The sequence below is a fragment of the Prionailurus bengalensis genome, chromosome C1, assembly GCF_016509475.1.
Source record: "Prionailurus bengalensis isolate Pbe53 chromosome C1, Fcat_Pben_1.1_paternal_pri, whole genome shotgun sequence".
In the NCBI taxonomy this organism is placed as follows: domain Eukaryota; kingdom Metazoa; phylum Chordata; class Mammalia; order Carnivora; family Felidae; genus Prionailurus; species Prionailurus bengalensis.
Window position 1 is genome coordinate 4151309 of NC_057345.1, and position 22048 is coordinate 4173356.

The 22048-nt window shown below is 49.5% G+C and overlaps 1 protein-coding gene across 4 annotated transcripts in view; it reads right to left on the reverse strand.

Moving 5' to 3' along the window:
* The window catches only part of ACOT7 (acyl-CoA thioesterase 7), a 99743-nt gene extending 84033 nt beyond the window's left edge, over positions 1-15710 (reverse strand). Inside the window, exon 1 of one of the 4 annotated variants that reach the window (XM_043573654.1) lies at positions 14992-15710. In XM_043573654.1, the coding sequence (XP_043429589.1) occupies positions 14992-15122 (131 nt within the window). In that variant the 5' untranslated portion in view covers positions 15123-15710. Of the gene's footprint in view, positions 1-109; positions 488-1042; positions 1174-14554; positions 14878-14991 lie in introns of those variants that run through there. The other 3 variants (XM_043573652.1, XM_043573655.1, XM_043573653.1) reach the window with 3 other exon arrangements.
* Between the last annotated feature and the right edge of the window lie 6338 nt (positions 15711-22048).

Here is a 22048-nt window from a genome sequence, read left to right on the forward strand (position 1 = left end):
AGTCATGTGGCCCACGGCTCCAGGGCAGACTGCCCAGTCTGCCTTGCATGCTGGACACCAGCGGAAAGAAGGCGCTGCTGTGGGCACAGAAATGTCCTTGTCATCCTACCTTGCAGTGATACAGGGTCGAGACAGCAGATTAGACCTGGTTTCAACAGCCTGGACGGAAGCCCAGCATTTCTCCCCAGGACGCTGGGAGCTCCTGGGCCCCAGATGCTCCCAGGTGGCTGCCTGCCTGCTGAGCTCGCAGAGGTGGAGGCGGAGGCGGAGGGTGTAGACTAGCAGCTTCATCTTGCAGCGAGTGGTCAGTTCACCCAGTTCTCCGCACAAGGCTTAGCAGCCCCCACTCCTGTCTCCCCAGGGGCCCTGACCCACCCAGAGCCCTCCAGACAGGAATGCAGATGTCCCTCTCCCCGAGCCTCCTCCTGGGGCTGCCCCTCCTCCCATGAGTCCACAGTCAAACTGGCAGTTCTGCTTCCGGAAGCATCTCACAGGATGCTTCTCTGCAACCCCAGTGACGCAAGGAATTCATGACTTGGCCTGAAGTCATAGAGCTTGGCTCTCTCCTGAGCAAAGGAGGAAGGCGACAACAGGCCCACCACCTGTCTGCGGGATAGCAGCGTGACCATTCACAAAGGAAAAAGGCACAGAGTGGAGTCGGGAAGCTAGAAGGGGAAGCTACAGCACTTGGCGTCAATGACAATTACAGATTCCAACAGAAGGATCAGCTAAGTGCCTCCACGGAAAACCCTGTACCTTGCATCTTCCACAAGAACTTGACCACCCCTGCAACCCAGCCAACGAGAAACCCTCATCCCCCTGGGCTCTGGCTTTTCTCCAGTGGACTTTCACTCAGAACCCCCCTCCCAACTTCCTCCTCCTCCACCTCCTCCCCCCTCCCCATAACATTCCTTTCCTTTGTTGGACTTGCCTTTGTTGGTTTTGCCACAGCTTGCTTGTCCCAACTTGCATTTCTCTGCTCTTCCCAAATAAGCCCATTTTCGCTGATAAAATAGCTGACTTTTCTTATTTCTAAGGTTACCATTTTTTTGGTGATCAGAAGTGGGATCCAGAGGCGACCCCCCAACAACTCCGGGGGTGGTGGACACAAAGGTGCCAGTGCCCCCAAAGCCAACACGGGTCACGGCTTTCTTGCTGACCCTGGAGTGCAAGGGCAAGTTTTCTCCTGGATTTCAAGCTCCACTCTCTTTGTGTGTGAGCTCTCCTGGCTGTATTCAGGATCTATTTTAAGGCTTTGCCCTTTCAGAGTTCTCACTTGGACTTTGGTCGGACTTCTGTTTGGAACTGTGCTGTGTAGGACGTTTGCTTTCTGCTTTCTGCTTCAGATTCTGTGTCTTCCTCTCTCTCTGGCCCCCTGCTCGCCCACTGTATCTCTTTTAAAAATAAATAAACATTAAAAAAAAAAAAACTAAAAAAAAAAAGAAAAGAGAAAAGAAACAGGATCCCAGGTATCAAAACTGGGGATGCCCATCCCCCGTTTCTGGGATACACTTGGTTTTATGTTTAAAAACTATGGTCCCCCCAAAAAAAATTTAAAAAAAGAATAATAATAAATAAGTAAATAGAAACTATGGTCCCTCCTCGTGCACAGTTCTAATTAAATGGACCACCTTTTTTTTTTAATTTTTTTAATGTGTATTTATTTTTGAGAAAGAGAGAGAGACAGAGCTCGAGCAGGGGAGGGGCAGAGAGAGAGGGAGACACAGAATCCGAAGCAGGCTCCAGGCTCTGAGCTGTCAGCACAGAGCCTGACTTGGGGGCTCAAACCCATGGATCGTGAGATCATGACCGGAGCTGGAGTAGGATGCTCAACCGACTGAGCCACCCAGGCGCCCCTTAAATGGACCAACTTAACCAAAAGTAATTTAGAACATCAGTGGCCATTATGGGGAACTTCTCAGCTCCACAAACTTACGCTTCTCAAAACTAAACTGGATAGCCAGGCTCTAAAACTGTCATGACTGAATGGGATGTCTATCTGGACTGGAATTCTGAAGGTTCCAAACATTATCAGGAATCCAGAACTGCCTCTGCAAAACACACTTTCTGGACTGAGGTAAACGAACAGTTAAAGACAAAGAGGCTTCAGGGCACCTGGCTGGCTCAGTGGAGCCTTCGACTCTTGGTCTCTGGGTTCTGAGCTCAAGCCCCACACTGGGTGCAGTTTCCATAAATTAATTAAATTATATATATATGTGTGTGTGTGTGTGTGTGTGTGTGTGTGTGTGTGTATATATATATATATATATATATACTCTTCCTATATATATATATACACACACACACACACATATATACATAAACAAAAAGGCTTCTGGGGCCTCCCCCCCCCACCCCCGTCCTCTTTGTCTCAGGGCACACGGCAGACACCTCGCGCTCCAGGCCCACCGTCCTCCTTCCCTTCTGTACCACCTTCACCTCCTCTACACCCTCAGTTTCCCCATTCCAATTCCCTTGCCGATTTTCCATTTTCCTTTGACTCTCTGCCTGCTTCTTCCTATCCTGAACCTATTCAAACATGCCTCTTTGGGCCTGGGTGTCTCAGTTGGTTGAGTGTCCGACTCCTGACTTCGGCTGAGGTTTGAGGGTTCAAGCCCCACACCAGGCTGTGCTGACAGCACGGAGCCTGCTTAGGATTCTCCTCTCTCTCTCTCTCTCTCTCTCTCTCTCTCTCTCTTTCTCTCTCTCTCTGCCCCTCCCCCTCCAAAATAAGTAAACATTTTAAAATATATTTTAAAATAACAATAAAATAAAATGCACCTCTTTAAAGCTAAGTCTCCTTTGGATCCTATAAGGATCCAAATAAACCCCATATTTCTTACATTACCTAGACTAAGTTTGAGTTTTGAGCCATAGTTAAAGAGTTTCCTAAAGAGACGAAGGACCCCCCCCCACGGGTTTGCTGAAGAATTTAACACACGTATTCAAACTTGCCAACCTAGTTTCTCAGAGTTATATCAATTAGTCCACATGGCTCATAGGTGAGGGCCAGGCCAAACTCTGGATGAAACTAGCCCAATGGGATCATCCTGAAAGGGAAAGAGAGAAACAGACCCCTAACTCTGGCAAGATGCTAGAACACTTCCTGGAAATCTCCAGGGAGCAAGTATAGTAGCCTTTCCTAAAACTGTTGACTGGAACAGAAGTCAGGCTTGCACACAAAAGCCTGATGAACCTGTTCATGACTATTATAATCAACTCCAAATTGTCTTTAAAGAAAATTCTGGTCTTCCCTTAGATGTTGAATCCACCCAGGAAGCACTTAACTATGTTTATGAATGGGCTGAACTGGGATTTTTTTTTTCTTTTAGTTAAAAGGACCAGGATGGAATGGGAAACCATGTCCACTCCCAACTGAGTTAGTCTGGCAAACCCGCTCACTTACACCTGTGATGAGTCTCCTAATAAACCACTAAAATTCTCAGTTTTCGGTTCCAGCAAATGAAGTCCCTAAACAACATCAAAACCTCCTAGTTTCGGCTATTTCTGCAAAGGGCCAGGACATTGGGATAAAACTGCTATCATGTTGGGGCGCCTGGGTGGCTCAGTTGGTTGAGCGTCCCACTTCGGCTCAGGTGATGATCTCGCGGTTCGTGAGTTTGAGCCCCACGTCAGGCTCTGTGCTGATGCCTCGGAGCCTGGAGCCTCCTTCGGATTCTGTGTCTCTCTCTCTCTCTGCCCCTCCCCCACTCACACTCCGTGTGTGTGTGTGTGTGTGTGTGTGTCTCTCTCTCTCTCTCTCAAAAATAAACAAACATTAAAACTGCTATCACGCTAAGCGCTGTGGGCACCGCATCCCTCCAGCCGGTCTTTCCAATGTCCTCCTAATTCCCAACGTTGGGCTCCAAGGAGCTACAGGGGCTCTTGACACAAGCCACTGGCTGCTATGAGGGACTCCAACTTGCCCTCTACAGGACTTTCGTCTAGGACTTCCGAGCAATAAGTAATGTGGTCATCCCTCGGCACCTGCTGCCCCTCCCACCACTGCACGCTAGTGACATCTGTTCCCAGAGAAAGCCAGTTTTTCACCGTATTTGATCCATGCGGTGCATCTTTGGTATTCCAGTTGGTAAGGATAGCCACTATTCTCTTTACTTTCACTTGGGAGCATAAACACACTTGGACAGAAATGCCCCAGGGTTCCAGAGGGTCCTTACTTTTCAAAGATCTTAAAAGCTGACTTGGATGATATAAAGTTTTCTGTAGGCTCTACTTAATATGATACATAGATGATTTGGTTCTCCGATGCCCTTCTCAAACCTCTTCGCAAGAAGACAGCATCTACCTGCTACAACTTTTGGCCTTAAAGGGACAGAAAATCCCCCGAAGAAAAACTGCAGTTTGCTCCAATCCGGTTTGATTCTAGGAAACCTGATCTCAGAACAAGAACTCCATTTAGATCAGGCAGTCTTCCTGAACTTCCCAAAACCTAAAACTAAGCACCAATTACAAAGTTTTCTGGAATTGGCTGGCTAGTCAAAATTGGGTTCCAAACACCTCTCTTACGGCTCAATCTCTATACGCCCTACTTAAAAAATGAAAGATCAGGGGCTCCCAGCTGGCTGAGTTGGTAGAGCACGCGACTCCTGACCTTGGGATTATGAGTTCGAGCCCCACATTGGGCATAGAGCTTACTACATGTATAAAAGTGAAAAGGAAAAAAATGAAAGGTCAGGGAGACATAGCTTTGGGGACTTTAAAGAAAAGCTTAATAAGACCCCTGCCCTCAGATATCCTAACTCTTTTTTTTGTAAAGTTTATTTACTTTGAGAGAGAGAGGGAAAGAGAGTGTGAGTGGGGGAGGGGCAGAGAGCATCCCAGGCAAGCTCCGACTGTCAGAGTGGAGCCCAACTCCGCAAACTATGAGATCATGAGCCCAATACCAGGCTGCAACTCACGAACTATGAGATCATGACCTGAACCGATATCGAGGGTCAGACGCTTAACCAACTGAACCACCCAGGTGCCCCAGCTACCCTAATTGTTAACTTCCCTTTTCCTCTATGTAATGAGAGGGAATGGAATGCCTTGGAATACTCATCCACAAAAACACAGGGACCGTCATCGACCCACAGGGTATAGAGCCAACAACCAGGCCCTACGACATGGGAATATCCCCTCACGGCCATTCCTGCCACTAACTACCCTGTTAGTTGAGGCCGCTGAAGAAAAAATCAGGGGACCCGCTTCAGCCATCCTTGTATTTTGGCCAAGGGTGAAACCACAAACATTTATGCCAACAGCACGCCTTTGGGGCAGCTCGTGGCTTTGGGATGTTGGCTAACAGTTAGGCTCCCTTACCTCGACTGGGAATGGGATAAAAACTGGCTCCCGGCTCCAAAGTTTATCAGGTGCCGCGCTGCTGGCTGCTCTGCCTACGAGTGAGGCTCCTGGGCATCCCCGGAGACCAAAGGAAACCACCTTGCAGTATTTCTGCCAAAAACGATGCTCTTAAGGAAACCGACAGCCAAATCCGTCACGGTCCCAAGGGATGTCGTCCCAAGTGATAATTTGCAAAATTCGACAAGAGATACCCAACAACTGGCCCCAGAGAGGGAAAAACAAAACAAGACTGGAAATCTGTTCATTGTTGGCTCAATAAAGAGAGGGAACTCTGGTTCGAACCGAATTAACAATCTGGCCCTACCAGAAATTCTAAACTTCCCACTGCTTGCCTCCATACATGCATTGAACCATTGGTCTACTGACAAAATGATAGTGTTTGTGAACCAACATTGGCGGAGAAAAATTAATAAGGCTGCAAAAAGTGCCTACTTCACTTACCCACCTGTCCAGAGTGCAATCCAGGGAAATCTGTTCGCACTATGGATTTCATACATCTCACCTTGAAATCCTGTTCAGAAAGATTATCCCTACCTGGGTAACTCCTCTCAAACTTTGTAGTGATGGGGAAACCCATTTTTCTGGTCAGGTGCCTCAAAAAGTCTGTGTTGTTTGGCTAGTTTTAGCACACTTTTATCGTGCATCCTACCCTCAGTCCTCAAGGTTAGCTGAACACGCTAACGACACCACAACGATTCACCTGGAAAAATCTGTATAGACCTTCCAGGTCCTTGGCCGAAAACATTGCCATCAGTCCTTCTAAATCCCAGCTCTACCCCCTTTGGAACTTGTAGACTCTCACCCTCTAAGGTAGTCACAGGACATCTAATGCACTTGGCCCCTGCCTAATCTGACCCATAGTTGACAAAAGGAGACACATTCCAACATTTTAAAGGTTTAATTGCTTCTATTAAAAATAACCATGCTTTGGTACGGGGCGCCCGGCTGGCACGTCGGTGGAACGTCCACCTCTTGATCTTGTCATTGTGGGTTCAAGCCCCATGTTGGCGGGAGAGATTACTCAAAAAAAAAAAATTCTTTAGAGGCACCTGGGTGGCTCAGTCGGTTGATCGTCTGACTCTTGCTGGTTTCAGCTCAGGTCACCATCTCACAGTTTGTGAGTTCGAGCCCCACGACCAGCTCTGTGCTGATGGTGTGGAGCCTGATTGAGATTCTCTCTCCCTCTCTCTCTGCCCCTTCCCTGCTCATGCCCTCTCTCTCAAAATAAATAAATAAACATTTTTTAAATAAAAATTAAAAAAAAACATAAAAATAGGGGCACCTGGGTGGCTCAGCCGGTTGAGCCTCCGACTTCGGCTCAGGTCATGATCTCATAGTTCATGAGTTCAAGCCGCACATAGGCTCACTGCTTTCAGCAAGAAGACTGCGTCAGATCCTCTGTCCCTTTCTCTCTGCCCCGCCCCCGCTGGTGCTCTCTCAAAAATAAATTAAAACATTTAAAAATTAATTAATTTAAAAATAATAGCAAATAATTAATAAATAAATAAATAAATAAATAAATAAATAACATAACATAACATAAAAATAAAAATAAATAGCCATGCTTTGGTACAGCAATCTTTTCAACATCTGTTTCCGGGAGATGAAGACCTTAGGCATCACACCTTGCAACCTGGAGATTCTGTTGGAAGAGACACCTCCACAAAGCCTCTTCCAACTTGCTGGAAAAGCCCTTCCAAGGTACTGCTAACATGCCCTTGTGCTGCCAAACGCCAAGGAATAGACTCCTGGACTCACGCGACTCATCTAGAGAAAGCACCACACCCTGACCGGCCCGGCACACCACCTGTTGGCCTGAAAGCAAACACTTCCCAGAGTTGGAGCAGAGGACATCCGCCGAGACAGCCTTCCTGAGATGTTCCGACCAGGCCTGGGTTCCTCTTCCTTGCCGTTGGCTCCTACTCTCTCTCTCGAAAGAAAATGCTCTTGTCCACATTCCCCCAAGCCCTTGCAAAAGGGCGAAACCTCTCCTTTTGATTATGACCCTTTTCAGAAACAGCCTCATCACGATCCCGAGGCAAATTAGTTTTTCACTTGCCTTTTCTAAAGGAGTAAAAGGTTCAGGAGTCACAAAAGTCTTTGACCTGGGCTATTATTTGACTCTGGGTTCTTATCCAAATCCATGGTCACTGAACTCGCAAACTTACAGACTGTCTTATTGGATAACATTTGTTTTTCCAAACAGTTCTTTTGAGAGAACGATACTGTTCTCATACATCTTTAAAGTTTTGCTATTTTTGCAAAAAGTTCACCAGCTATCGCATCCTGCTCAGACCGGCACCGTATCCTCCCCAGTGTCCTGGGGAGGCCATTGCCAATTCTTCCCACATGCTCCAGAGGGACCCACAACTCTGCTCTCAGGGCCACTCAGCAGGGACTCCCAGGAAGAACTGTAACTGTGGCTTCGCCTCAGTAGGGAGAATTTTTCTCCCCTAAGTCAAAGTAAGTACCAATAAATATTTTCAGTTGGCTACTTTCAGACCTATAGTCCTGGTTTAGACCCATTATACAATTTGGAATTGTTAGGTTACTTCTGTTTGTATTTTTGTGTTTTGCTGCCCGTCAAACTTTTGTAAAAATGATGTAGCCAATCAGGAGATGATCTCCAACGGTTATGGCCTTGGTGAATATGTACTATATATTTTTTTAGTTTTTTTAACGTTTTATTTATTTTTGAGAGTGGGGGAGGGGCAGAGAGAGAAGAGGACAGAGGATCCAAAGTGGGCTCTGTGCGGAGAGCCCGACACAGGGCTCGAACTCATGAACGGTGAGTTCATGACTTGAGCTGAAGCTGGACTCTCAACCCACTGAGTCACCCAGGTGCCCCTCAACTCTGGTTTCAAATGATATGTTCCCACCCACTCCTCCACTCCACACGAGTGACATCACAGTTTGGCATTCGTAAATATCTTAGCATTGCCTCTGAAAGATAAAGACTACAGGCAGGGCGCCTGGGTGGCTCAGCTGGTTGGGGAGCTCAATCAGTTAAGTGTCCAGACTCTGGTTTGGGCTCAGGTCATGATCTCACAGTTTGTTAGTTCGAGCCCTGGCACCGTGGGGCTCTATGCTGACAGTGTGGAACCTGCTTAGGATTCTCTCTCTCTGTCTCTCTCTCACCCTGTCTCTCTCTCACCCCTTCCCTACTCACGCTCTCTCCCTCAAAAATAAATACTAAAAAAAAAAAAGATAAAGACTCCATTTAAAAACAGAACTACAAGGGGCGCCTGGGTGGCTCGGTTGGTTGAGCATCCGACTTCAGCTCGCGTCACAATCTCACCACTCACGGGTTCGAACCCTGCGCGGGCCGGGCTCTGTGCTGACAGCCTCAGAGCCTGGAGCCCGCTGCCGATTCTGTGTCTCCCTCTCTCTCTGTCCCTCTCCCGCTCATGCTCTCTTTCTCTCAAAAATAAATAAATGTCAAAACACACACACACACACACACACACACACACACAAAACAGAACTACAAAACAATTATCCCACCTGACACACAACACCAATTCCTTAGTATCATTAATACCCAGGAAGTGTGCTCAAGTTTCCTCGATGGTGTCCTGGAAGTTTTGAAATCTGCATTTGTGAACTGTATTCACAAATCGCCAAGAGCCGGAAAGACCCGGATGTTCGCTGACAGGTGAAGAGAGAAACATATTGCAGGTAATGGACACAACAGCAGCGAGCCCTGCAGGCACAGCAGTGGTGCTCACAAGCGCAGCGCTAAGCGTATGATTCCATCCATATGAGAGTCTAGAAAAGGCAGAAACTAGAGTGAGAGAAAGCAGCCCTGTTTATAGGGATCGGGGGGTGGGTAGGGACTGACCGAGAAGGAGCAGGAGGGAACTTTTGGGGGTGATGGAAATGTTCTAGGTCACAGCTGTCGTGGTCATTATGTGGATGTACACATTTGCTAAAACTCAGTGAACTGGACACTTAAAAGAGATGCATTTTATTATGTGTTCATTATACTTCATCATATTGCTTTTTGGAAAGTGTCTGGGTGACTCAGTTGGCTAAGCGCCTGACTCTTGATTTCGGCTCAGATCGTGCTCTCACGGTTCATGAGTTCGAGCCCCGCGTCCAGCTCAGTGCTGACAGTGTGGAGCCTGCTTGGGATTCTCTCTCCCTCTCTCTGCCCCAGCCCTCCCCACCTCCGCAGGCTCTGTCAAAATTCAGAAAAAAAAAAAAATTAATTAAAAAAAAAGCAGAACTACAATGATCTCACCTTTAAAAAAAACCAGAAATTCCTTAATATATTTTAAGTTTCAAAGGACTATTCAAGTTCCCCCAAATATCTCATAAATGCTTTAAAGTCTGCACTTTTGTCGATTTTCTACCTAAGTGTAATTTGCATACAGAAAATGTGCATTTGTAACAAGCTTCCTCAGTTACTCAGGTGTAGGTTGTCCCCAGGTGGGCTGACCATGTAATTCATCCCCCTCCCTGGGACACCTGGAGACACAGTGGACCTGGAAGCAGACCACTGTCTTCGGGAGGCTGGGCTCCCCTTGCAGAAGCCGCGCCACCGGGTGAAGACCAGTAAAAGACCTCCTCTAGGGTGGCGCCACAGGGCCAGCAGAGGGCGCACTCACACTGCATCGGTTGCAGGCCAGTCAGGAAAATCCTTGCAAGTCCACATGGCTTTAGCTACTACTTCCCGCTCCTGCAGGAGGAAGAAGGGTTTCCCCTCGCTCCGGCAACAGCGGAGCCAGTGAGAGACAGTCACAACTCGGCCAGTGAGAAGCCACTACCCTTTGAACTCCCAGTTTGCGCCCACAGACTTTGTGTTCGTAACAACCCTCCGAAAGTCCCCTCTCTCCTCTATAAAAGAGCTTTCCTCTCTTTTGTTCTCCAGGCGCCGAGGGTTTTGCTGTAAGCTTCCTTGCCCTGCAATTCCTAAATAAACCCAGTTTTGCCGGTAAAATGACTGACGGCTCTATTCTTTAATATTAATTTATTTGGGGGAGAGTGCAGGCGGGGGAGGGGCAGAGAGAGGGGGACAGAGGATCCAAAGTGGGCTCGGCGCTGACAGCAGCAAGCTCGATATGGGGCTCAAATTCATGAACCGCGAGATCATGACCTGAGCTGAAGTCGGACGTGCAAGTGACTCAGCCATCCAGATGCCCCCTCTGACAGCTTCATTCTTAACGTTAACAGGAGAAAGCAACTTCTGGCCTGAGTGAAACCCGGGAGCTGATGGGCTGTGGTGCCACGTCCAGGGTAATGCCAAGCTGCCAGGCCCCCTTACAGACGGAGGCTGGACGGTGGGTGAGAACGGCCGACCCAACCACAGGCTCTCTGAGCTGCAAGAACTGTGCCTTTTCCTAGGGCCTCCACATCCCAGCAAGAAAGGAGTCAGCAGCGTGCATTGTTTTATGGAATGTTCCAGAATATTAGCTCAGAGTGTGGTTTCCCTAAATCAGATCCGATGTTTTCCTTAATTCCACTGTAAACCCAAAGACAGAGCTCAAGGGGAAAAAATTCTAACCCCTTAACATGCTAAAATCCAGGTCCTTTGTCGGTACTACAGTGAACAAAGCAATCACTAATCTCAATACATTTCCTAGTAGATCTGTATCTAACAGCATGCAAACAAAATACCTTGTAGACCTCACACACTTACCTACAAATAGAGGATTCCTGGATTATCCGCCCTGGGCAAAGTCTAAACCAAAGTCCGCCTCCATTAGCTAGGCGGTTCCCAGAGAGCTCCTGAAATCCTTCCTCTCACAGGCCTGCCATAAATTCCAGTTTTTAAATCCCTCTCCATACTACACTGTCCCACAGTGTAGCCACCAGTCACAGGAGGCTATCTACGTTTACATTTAAATACATCTAAACGAATGCAATTAAAAATTCACTTCCTCCACATCTGGCCACATCCCAAGCACTCAATGGCCAGTGACTGGTATACTGTGCCACGATATTGCACAGACCTGGACATCTCCATCACTGCTCCACAAAGTCCTGCTCTCCAACAACCTGTTACGTGGCATGTCCTTCAGCCGTTTTTTCAACAAAGCCTCGGAGGCTTCTACTAGGGGCCCGCACTGATGCCACGATTAAGCCTCACAACCAAATATAAACTGAAGCTTGAGTAAGCGGTGGACAAATCGTAGCAGTGGGGACACCTGGCAGGGAGTACTCCACCAACAGCCTTCAGCTCCTGGTCACGGTCCGAGGTGTGCCCTTGACCAAGTCTTCAACCCCTGAGAGCCTCGTTTTCCGCATCTATAACATGACACAGCTGGACTGGGGCTCCTTCCGAGTCTGACATTCTAGAACTCTTGAGTCCAACAAGGAAAAGTGTAACTTAAGCAAAATTTAATTAACATTAGTTAAAAATAAGCCAAAAGAGGACACCTTGGTGGCTCAGTTGGTTAGGCTTCTGACTCTTGATTTGGGCTCAGGTCATGTTCCACAAGATGGAGCCCCGTGCTGGGCTATGCTGACAGTGCAGGGCCTGCTTGGGATAGTCTCTCTCTCCCTCTTTCTCTCAAAATAAATAAACATTAAAAAAAAAAAAAGGAAATAACCAAAATAGTCATAGGAAAAATGTTCTTCTGAACTTAAAAAAAATTTTGTTAATGTTTATTTATTTTTGAGACAGAGAGAGAGCATGAACGGGGGAAGGTCAAAGAGAGAGGGAGACACAGAATCTGAAGCAGGCTCCAGGTTCTGAGCTGTCAGCACAGAGCTCGACATGGGGCTCAAACTCACGGACCATGAGATCATGACCTGAGCCAAAGTCAGACGCTCAACCGACTGAGCCACCCAGGTACTCCTGTTTTCTGAACTTTAAATGCTGTCCTGGAACCTGCATCTTAGGGCCGGATCAAAGGCGGGAGGAGGACAGCACCCTACCGTGGCCTGACTGTCCAAAGTTCAGGCCCTCAAAGATAAACTGTTCTCTTTGTGAGCTCATATGCCCTTTACGAGGCCACTTTTATAACTGCCCAGCACTATGGCAAAGATTGTAATCCCTACAGCCACCCTGACACAGGCATTATCATCTCCAATTCACAAATAAGGAAGCTGAGGCCCAGCGAGGTTACGGAACACGCAGAAGCCGAAAGCAGCTCACCTACAAGAGGCAGAGCTAAGATTCGAATCCAGGCCCCTTAGCCTCTTGGGCCAGTGTCCCACTTTTTGGACAAAAAAGAGCTTTCATTTACTTACAAGGTGCCGGCCACTCTGCCAAGCACTGGATACACTTTCTTTAACACTCAGAACAACCCATGAGAAAATGGGGACACGGAAAGGTCAGGCAGCTTCCAAAGGGGCAGAGGCTGAATTCATTTCAGTAATGCCAATTAACGTTTAGTTAGCAAATTACGTTTTCCTTGTCGGACTCCAGGGCTGGTTCTAACCACTGCCTTCCCCAGCCTTCAGGGCCCCTATCTCTTCGACATTGCCTTCCACACCAAGAGCATGTGACCACTCTTAATTATCTAGGATGGTAGAGGTTTGGGCCTCCTTCTCTGCTGAACTGTGGACCCCAGAAGATGAGGACCGAATTTTCCAGGTGGGTGTCCCTCCGTGGCGCTTTGCTCTTTGGAGGCATCCAGTAAAACTTGTTAAATTCATGGGCTTGGCTGTCCTAGGGCAGGAGGCTCCTCTTTCAACATGGGGTGTCAGCTCAGATGTCCTTAAAGGGCTCCCCACCCTCGTATGTCCACTCTCCAGTACCCTGGGGTTTCTGTGGGCCAAGCCCTTGTGACCACGGCCGTTGTCACAGCCCCACCCACACTCCCTTTGGCAGTCATGCTGGGCACCTGAGGCTCACCTCAGCCAGGCATCCTGCCCACCTGTCCCAAGACTACTCAGAGACAATATGCGATTGTGAATGTGCCACAGGCAGCCCTGTACACACCATGGGTAACAAAAAGCACACACACATATGCTTGTGCACACACGGGAAGCGTCTAAAACTATCCAAGAACTATTAACTGCTAGAAGCTGGTTAAAGAAAGATGATATGTATAGACTGGCTATTCATCATCCTCATGAAGTAAATAAAAGCCTGGCCTTCCACGTGTAGACTGAAATCAGTATCTTCTTTTTCGGGTGAGCGCAGTGGAAAGTACACGGGTCTGGAGACAGAAGACCTGGCAGGGGCTGCCCTCAGGCTCTTGTGGCTGGATGACCTTACAGAGACATTGGGTCTCCCAGAACCTCAGTTTCCTTCCTCTCTTCACAGCGGTGAGACCCCTGCCATCCTTTCTCCCAGGTAAGTTGGGCAAACCGAATGAGAAGAGAGATACGCAAGCCCTTTGTAAACCATGATTGCCAAGGTCACTTGGCCAATATGAGGCAGAGCCTGATCCAAGACCCTGACTCCAGGCCCGCCTGTTTCCCAAAGTCAGTTGCTTCTATCATTTTGCCAGGAACTTATAGTTAGTGGGGCCATGACTGCCACACAGCCAATAACAAAGGGAACAGAGCAAGGTTCCCCTTAAAGATCTCCTCTCCCTAAGAACGCTCAAAACTGACCTTGAGGTTAGGAAAGGCTTCTGATGGCGTCAGAAGTAGGGGTGGAGTCAAGGCACCCCAAGAATCCAACACTTACTACACATCCAGTTGTTGTCTTTTCCAGGGAGATGTCACCATCCACAGGAAACCAACCTGGTGGGTGGGACCCAAGGTCAGTGTGATGCCCAACCTCCAAATCTGAGGAACCTACCCCAAACCAGGAAGCAGCTCATTCTTAGTGGTGTGTCAGGCAGACTAGGCCCGGCTGCAGGCCCCAGTCCTAGTGAGGCCTTCCCAGACTTGCCCTTACTCAGCTCATGCTCAAATACTAGCGTGCCTGCTTCCGATTCTGTCCAAGGTAATGAAGAGTAACCTTGAGGCGGCCCTCCCCGCTCCAGTGGGAAACGAGCCAGCTCACGATCTCCAGCTTCCTCTGGGGGCTTCTATCTACCCATGGATCTCCAGCTTCCTCTGGGGGCTTCTATCTACCCATGGCCCGTGGAGGAAGGCCGGGGGTGGTCCGCTGCGAAGAACAACCCGTTGCTCCCATTGTGTAAGATGCTACCAGGCTCTATGGAGCAATTAACCTTTCGAGGGGATGGGTATTTTCTGCTCCTCCGTTAACACCGACTCCCGAAAAAGCCGAGGCAGACAGGAAAGGGACTGTATCTCTGCAGCCTCCGCCCACTCCGGTACCCACCGAGGGGCTCGCCTGGCAAGCTGGTAATCTGCACCCCACCTCTCAGGGGATCCGGCAGGCGATGCACCACCGCCCGGAGAACGCCCTCGGATTAGGGGGCTCAGCGGGACCCCGGCAGGGGCTCTGGCGCGCTCGGGCACCGGGCGGGGCGGGGCGGAGCGCCAGGGATGCGCATCGACCTCGCCCGGGGACGGCGCCGCGCCGATTCCTCCCGCAAACGGCCTGCGTGGCCGCGGCGCCGTCCCCGGGGTGCGCCTCAGGCCGCCGGCGCTGCGGGCCTTGAGGAGCATCCAGGCCTCGGCGGGAGGGCGGCGAGTCGGAGAAGCCGGGCCGGGCCGCGGGCTGGGGCGGGGGGCAGGGCGGGCTGGGGCGGGCCTGGGAGGCCCGGGCGCTGACTCGGCGTCCGGGCTGCTCGCCGCTCCGCGCGCCCCGCTTACCGGCAGATCTGGATGGCGGACGGGGTCTCCGCGGCGGGGCCCGACATGCTGGCGGCGTCGGCGAACGACTGAAAGAGAACGCAGGTGTCTGGCAGGCCTGGCGCGGAATGAATGAGCCCGGGCGGCGCCATGGAGGGGGAGGGTGGAGGCGGGGCCTGCGCGTCGGAGGGGCGGGACCTAGGCGCCGGCGGCGAATCGAATGCGGTCTCTTGCGCAGGCCCCGCCCCTGCGCGCCCCGCCCCTCGGGCCGCCGCCGGCGCCCGGGGCGTCCGGTTCTGGCGGCGGTGGGGCGCGGCGGGGAGCCGCTTCCAGAAGGTTCGGCGACTGTTGGGCGGTGCCGAGCGCGGCAGCCGCGTGGATCAGCCTTGCCCCGCGCCGCGCGTGTCCGCGGGGGGGAGGGGCCGTCCCGGCAGCCGACGCTGGGCGGTGGCGGATACAGCGCCCCGCGAGGTGGGCGAGCCCGGGCTCGGAGGCCCTGGGGCTGGAGTGCGGCAGGAAGGCCTGCGGGGGTCCGCCTCCGGGGCTTGCATTCTCGAATCAGCCCCTGACGGGAAATTGGAGGTCCCCCCACCCCCCGTAAACGAGCATTTATGGCGGAGCTGCTGGGTATTGTGCTGGGAGGGCACGTGGGTGCGCAGAACCCGGAGTCAGGAGCCGGCGAGCTGGGCTGCAGACGACCAAGGACCCGGGATGGCCTACACCGCCGGCTGCAGGCAGGGAATCTGCCTACGCGGTCCGCTGCAGACCGCCTCGAGCTTGGTGCAGGATTTCCTGGAAGCCCTGAGCTTTTGCTTGGGGGTGTTAGTGCGGGCGGCGGTAGGGCGCCCTAAAGATGGTGAGCTGTTCTGTTGCACAGCCCAGGTCAAGTCTGGGTTGCAAAATAGGCTTAACACACACCAAAGAGGGAAAAGGTGATTACATCTGTGTGCCAGAATTGCAGAGAGCTTTTTTACTCCGTATAAGATGTGCCTTTTCCACATTTGTTAACCGTGAACATAAATTGCTTTTGTAGTCAGATTTTTAAAAATCAAATAAAGCCCACAAAATAGGCTCTTCAGTGAGATTTGAAAACCCATTTATACTAAACTAAATAGCTCTGAAGGAATCCTGTCTCATCCTGGTCAGTCCTGCATTATCAGACCCTAGAGGCAGCCCAGCTCATGTCTAAGTCCTTGGAATAGAGGGGACAGTCCGGATCACATCTATGTTTTAAGACGATTGCATTAGAAATTTTGTTTTCTAGCGTGAGTTAAATTGATGCAAGCACCAAGGGTCACCAAGCCTATTTAACCACCACGTCGTCCCAGGATGGGTCCCAAAGGGGATAGATTTCTTAGGATGGGACCTAGCAGCAATAAACCAGATTTGGACCCTTAGGCAAGGCAGTTTCCTTACCGGTTAATTGGGGGTAATATTTACCTGACCTTCCCCAGGAGAAATGAGGTAATGAATGTAAGGGGCCCAACACATCAATAATTTAGGGCCTTCCTTCCTTTTTGTTCTCACCTTTCCTACTCAAATGTCCTGTCTCTCCAGTCTTCCCAGACGATCAATGCAATGGAACAAGTCTTTACTGGGGCCCTGCCCTTTTTGTATAGGTGGGAGCATTCCCATGAAGTTGGATACCTTTTGTTCTTCGAAAACCTCAAAAAATCTGATTTGGAGACAAATCCGGGACACAAGAAACCTGACTGTGACCACCTGCTGAACCATATTCCTAGACTAGGGAATGGACTGAATGGTTCAGGATTAAATAGACTGGTCCCTCCCAGAGGGAGACAAAAAAAGAGATCTGGGACAACATCTGTACCTTTGGAAAAGGGTATGGCTAAGCTTTGGCCCAAAGACAGCATCTGTCAACACTCTCCATGTGACAGCTCTTCTTGTAGCAGAGGGAGCCAGGGAACATGACCTTTCAGCCCAGATATTGTTGTGTCCTGCTTCTGTAGAGAAAATGGTGCTCCAGGATTAACCACTTGTATGTCATTGCCAGTTGTATATGCTGTTGCCCAGTGTTCAAGGTCAGCAGTGGGGGGGGGGGGGGGGCAATCCCTTAGCAAAGCCATTACCAGTTAGCTTTACTACAGTGCTGGTGGATTTACCCTGGTCTTTCACCTTACAGCCTCCCTCCTTCCCACGTCAGGTTTGTCCCTATTTTCTCAAGCTGTTGAGCCATTTCCGTCCCTGTCTTTCGGGGCAAAACTTCTCAGAAAAGCTGTTTATATATACACCCTCTGTCCTCTATATCCCCCTCCCATTCTCTTCTGAACCCATTCCATCCCTGGGTTTTGTCTCTACAGCTCAGTTTGTCAAGGTCACTAATTCCTTCCCAAGTTGTTAAATCCAGTAATCTGTTGTCAGAAGTCATCTCTCTCGAAACGTGAACTCCTTGCCTTCCAAGACACCCCACGCTACTACTTTTCTGGCCACTCTGCTGGGTCTTCCCTGCTAGTTCTGCCATGTGGGATGCCCAGAACTCTCCCCCGAATTCCAGACTCTCGCCTAGACTCCTAGACTCACTAGACTCCTCATGCCTGGACCTCACATCACCCCAGTGGTGTTCTAGGCATCTCCCACTCCCCCTGAGACTGCTTCTCCCAGTCTTCCCCATTACAGTTTCTTTTTTCCAATTGTTCAAGCTAACAACTGGGGAGTCACCTGTGACTCGTTTCTCTCCCATCCCTCATCCAACCCATCCGCAAATCCTGCCAGCTCTGCATCCAGAGCAAGTCTAGGCAAGCCAGTTAAGCGTCTGACTTCGTCTTAGGGTCTTAGGTCATGATTTCATGGTTAGTGAGTTCGAGCCCCGTATCGGGCTCTGTGCTGACAGCTCAGAGCGTGGAGCCTGCTTCAGATTCTTCCTGCCCCTCCCCCGCTCACACTCGGTCTCGCCTCAAAAATAAATAAACATTAGAAAACATTAAACAAGGAAAGTAAGTCTAGAATGTGCCCTGTCTCCCTGTAGCATTCCAAGCATCGTCCACACCTCTGTCCAGATGTCCTCATCTCCTCTCTCCCCGTGCTTGCATGGTCCCCACCGCCGTGACCCCTCAGAGGGTCCTTGACTACACCTAACACCTCTTTCCTCAGGCACCCCCAAGCTTCAGCCCTCACTTCCTTGGTCTTTACTAAAATATCACCTGTAAATAAGGCCTTCCCTGGCCACCTGTCAAAAGCTGAGTTCCTCAGTAGTCCCTACTCTCTCCCTGGCTTAATTTTCCCCTTAGCTCTTAATGCCACTTAATATATATTTTACTCATCTATTTTTTTTAACGTTTATTTATTTTTGAGACAGAGAGAGACAGAGCACGAACGGGGGAGGGTCAGAGAGAGGGAGACACAGAATCTGAAACAGGCTCCAGGCTCTGAGCTGTCAGCACAGAGCCCGATGCGGGGCTCGAACTCACGGACTGCGAGATCATGACCTGAGCTGAAGTCGGCCGCTTAACCAACTGAGCCACCCAGGCGCCCCTCATCTATTTTTTTTTAATAAGTGAGTAAGACAGGTTTTTTTAAATTTTTTTTTAACATTTTATTTATTTTTGAGACAGAGAGAGACAGAGCATGAACAGGGGAGGGTGAGAGAGAGAGGGAGACACAGAATCTGAAACAGACTCCAGGCTCCGAGCTGTCAGCACAGAGCCCGACGCGGGGCTTGGGTTCACAGACTGCAAGATCATGACCCGAGCCAAAGTCAGACACTTAACCGACTGAGCCACCCAGTTACCCCAATTTACTCATCTATTTATTTTGTCTCTGCCAACCATGTTTTTCATTGCTGTATCCCAAGCTCCTAGAAGAGTGCTTAGCACATAACAGGTGCTCAGGAAATATTTTACAGATGATTGACTCAACAGAGGTTTACCAACAGCAACGAGTTGAACTACCTCAGGTATTTAATTCATTCTATTTCACTTCCCCACTCTTTCTTTGGACTAGAAATAGTACCCACAAATTGTCATTAAAAAAAAAAAACTTACAGGGGTGCCCGAGTGGCTCTGTGGGTTAAGCATCTGACTTTGGCTCAGGTCATGATCTCACAGTCTGTGAGTTTGAGCCCCACGTGGGGCTGTGTGCTGATGGCTCAGAGCCTGGAGCCTGCTTCAGATTCTGTGTCTCCCTCTCTCTCTCTGCCCTCTCCCCCACTTGTCCTCTCTCTCTCTCTCTCTCTCTCTCTCTCAAAAATAAACACTTAAACATTTTTAATAAAAAAAACCTTACATATATTATTTAAATAATTTCTGAAAATTTTTATGGAAAGATATTTAGGAAACTATTGACACTGGTAACCTTTGAGGAAAGGGGGGGTTAGACCTTCGCGTTCCATTGATGTATTTTTGTACTATTACCATCTAACCTCTCGACTGTTTTCTTATTTTTTTCAAAATTTTTTTAACGTTTATTTATTTTTGAGACAGGGAGAGACAGAGCATGAACAGGGGAGGGTCAGAGAGAGGGAGACACAGAATCTGAAACAGGCTCCAGGCTCTGAGCCGTCAGCACAGAGCCCGACGCGGGGCTTGAACTCACGGACCGTGAGATCATGACCTGAGCCAAAGTCAGCCGCTTAACCGACTGAGCCACCCAGGCGCCCCGCAACTGTTTTATTATTTTTTTCAAGTCAGTAGGGAGTATTGGATATGAAGCAATGGGGACCCTCATACACCAATGGTGGAAACGTGAGTTAGGCGGACTCTTTGGAGAATAACAACCAAAAATAATTGCTAAAGCTTGAAACTGCCATAGTCTTTGACCCAGAAACTCCACTACTGGGTACATCTCCAGTGTATTGAGCGTGAGGTCACCCAGAAGGGCTTCAAAAAGGATTCACAGCGGCACTGTTTGTGATAACCCCAAACTGGAACTCAAATGCCCGTCAGCAGTACACCAGATCAGTGGATTGCAGCACGCTCATCAGCGCCATACTGAGTAGCCGTGGAAACCCACGAACTTCAGTTGCACACGACGAATCACAATGTGGGGGGAAAGAAGAAAGATCCCAAAGAACGTACAGGATCAAGCCATTCATGCAAACAGCGAATACTCTATTCGTGCCAGTCCCAAAAGGGTAAGGGTTGGCGAAGATGTGGAGAAAAGGGAAACCTTTGACACTGTTACTAGGAATGCAAATGGGTACAGCCACTGTGGAAAACCATATGGCAGCTCCTCAAGAAGTGAAAAAGAGAACTACCTTATAAACCAGCAAGCCCACTTCTGGGTATATGTCCAAAGGAAATGAGACCACCATCTCGAAAAGGTATCTGCGTTGTAGTGCTCATTGTAGCATGATTCACATTGAAACAGCCTAAGTGCCCATCAATGGATGGACAGGATCAGGAAAATTCAATATATATAAATTATATATTATAATTTTATACACACACACACACGATGGAATACTATTCAGCCTTTAAAAATGAAGGAAATCTTGCCATTTGCAACAACATAGATGAACCTGGAGAACGTTATGCTAAGTGAAATAAGCCAGACAGAGAAACATAAATACCGCACGGTACGATTCAGGTAGAATCCTGTAAAAAAAAAAAATGTTGAACTCTTAGGAACAGAGAGTAGAAACGTGGTTGCCAGGGCTGGGGCTTAGAGGAAAGGGGAAGAGGTTGGTAAAATGGTGCAAGCTTTTATCTGTAAGGCAAATAAGGTCTCAGAATCTAATGCGTAACGTGGTGACTATAGTCGAAAGCGCTGTATTGCATAACGGGAATTTGCTAAGAATAAAAAAACAACTCTGTTAGGAAAATATAAACAGGTGGTAAGAGAGTGTTGTCATCAAGGAGGGTCACAGGGAACGAGGTGAGTGGGGGCGGTATTCACGTTTCTTCTCCTGACCGGGGTGATGGTATACGGGATCGTTATTTTTTTATGCTGTAAATGTAAGTTTGATATTTTGTTTGTAATATGCATTTATTTATCTTGAGAGAGACAGAGACAGCACAAGTCGGGGAGAGGCAGAGAGAGAGAATCCCAAGCAGGCTCTGCACAGCCAGCACAGAGCCCGATGTAGGGCTCCATCACAGGAACCGTGAGATCGCGACCTGAGCAGAAGTCAAGAGTCGGACGCTTAACCGACTGAGCCGCCCAGGTGCCCCTGAATACCATGTCTTAAACTGAAGATTGGACTCCGGTGTAAGCATGAATTTATCACTCAGAGCTGTGAAAGAGAAGGGGCCAAAGAAACACCGGGTGCATGCCCCTGAAACTGTCCGTGTGTCCTTGATCACCATTCACCTGACCTGCGCCTGGAAAGGGGTGAGGCAGAGGCGGGGTAACAGACTGGGGGCTGGCTATAGACCCCCAGAGAAGGGCTCCCGGGAAGTGCACTTAGCACCATGTATCAGTGTCACTGCCATTGCCTCCTTCACATGGGAGAGCAGGCCCTGTGAGTAAACGCAGAGACCTTTCTGCGAGCCTTTGTCCAGAAGTCACATGAAGCTCACCCTTGGGGAGCCCCGGCAGACTGCCAGAGCCAAGGGACCTTCTGTGACTGGGTGGGAGATGAGTTGCAGAGGAGGGAGGCCAATCAGAGAGAGGGGGATGTAGGCTTAGAAGCAAGGGCCCCAGGCCGTGCTGCATGAGCCCCGTGCGGCCTCGCATTGTCTCCTGATGCATCTGTGCCCTGGCTCTCTTGTTAGGAGACACGGGGAATCGACAGCAACTGCCCTGCTGGTTGTTGGAAGGAAGGAATAAGTTGATACCATAAGGCACTTGGAATAGGATGTGGCACAAGAGAAAAGGTCAGCTTAAGTTTTCGTGAACCATCTTGTGAAGCCCAGTTGTCCCGAGGTCCTGGGGGCTCCGGGGATGATTTGACCAGATGGGATTCCGTCTGCCTTGTGCCAGAGCGCTGTAACTGGGGTCCCGGAAGAAGACCCCGAGTAGTTCAAGCAGGCACCAGTACAAGAAAAGGACAGTGCTGGATTCTCCAGGGCTCACCATGTCCTTTTCGGTGTCAGGCACCAGATGCAGCCTGGAAAGGGCCACCTGGCCCCTCTGCGCCCTCTGTCTCCTTCTAATGTCAATGACGTCTAGCTGCTGTGGT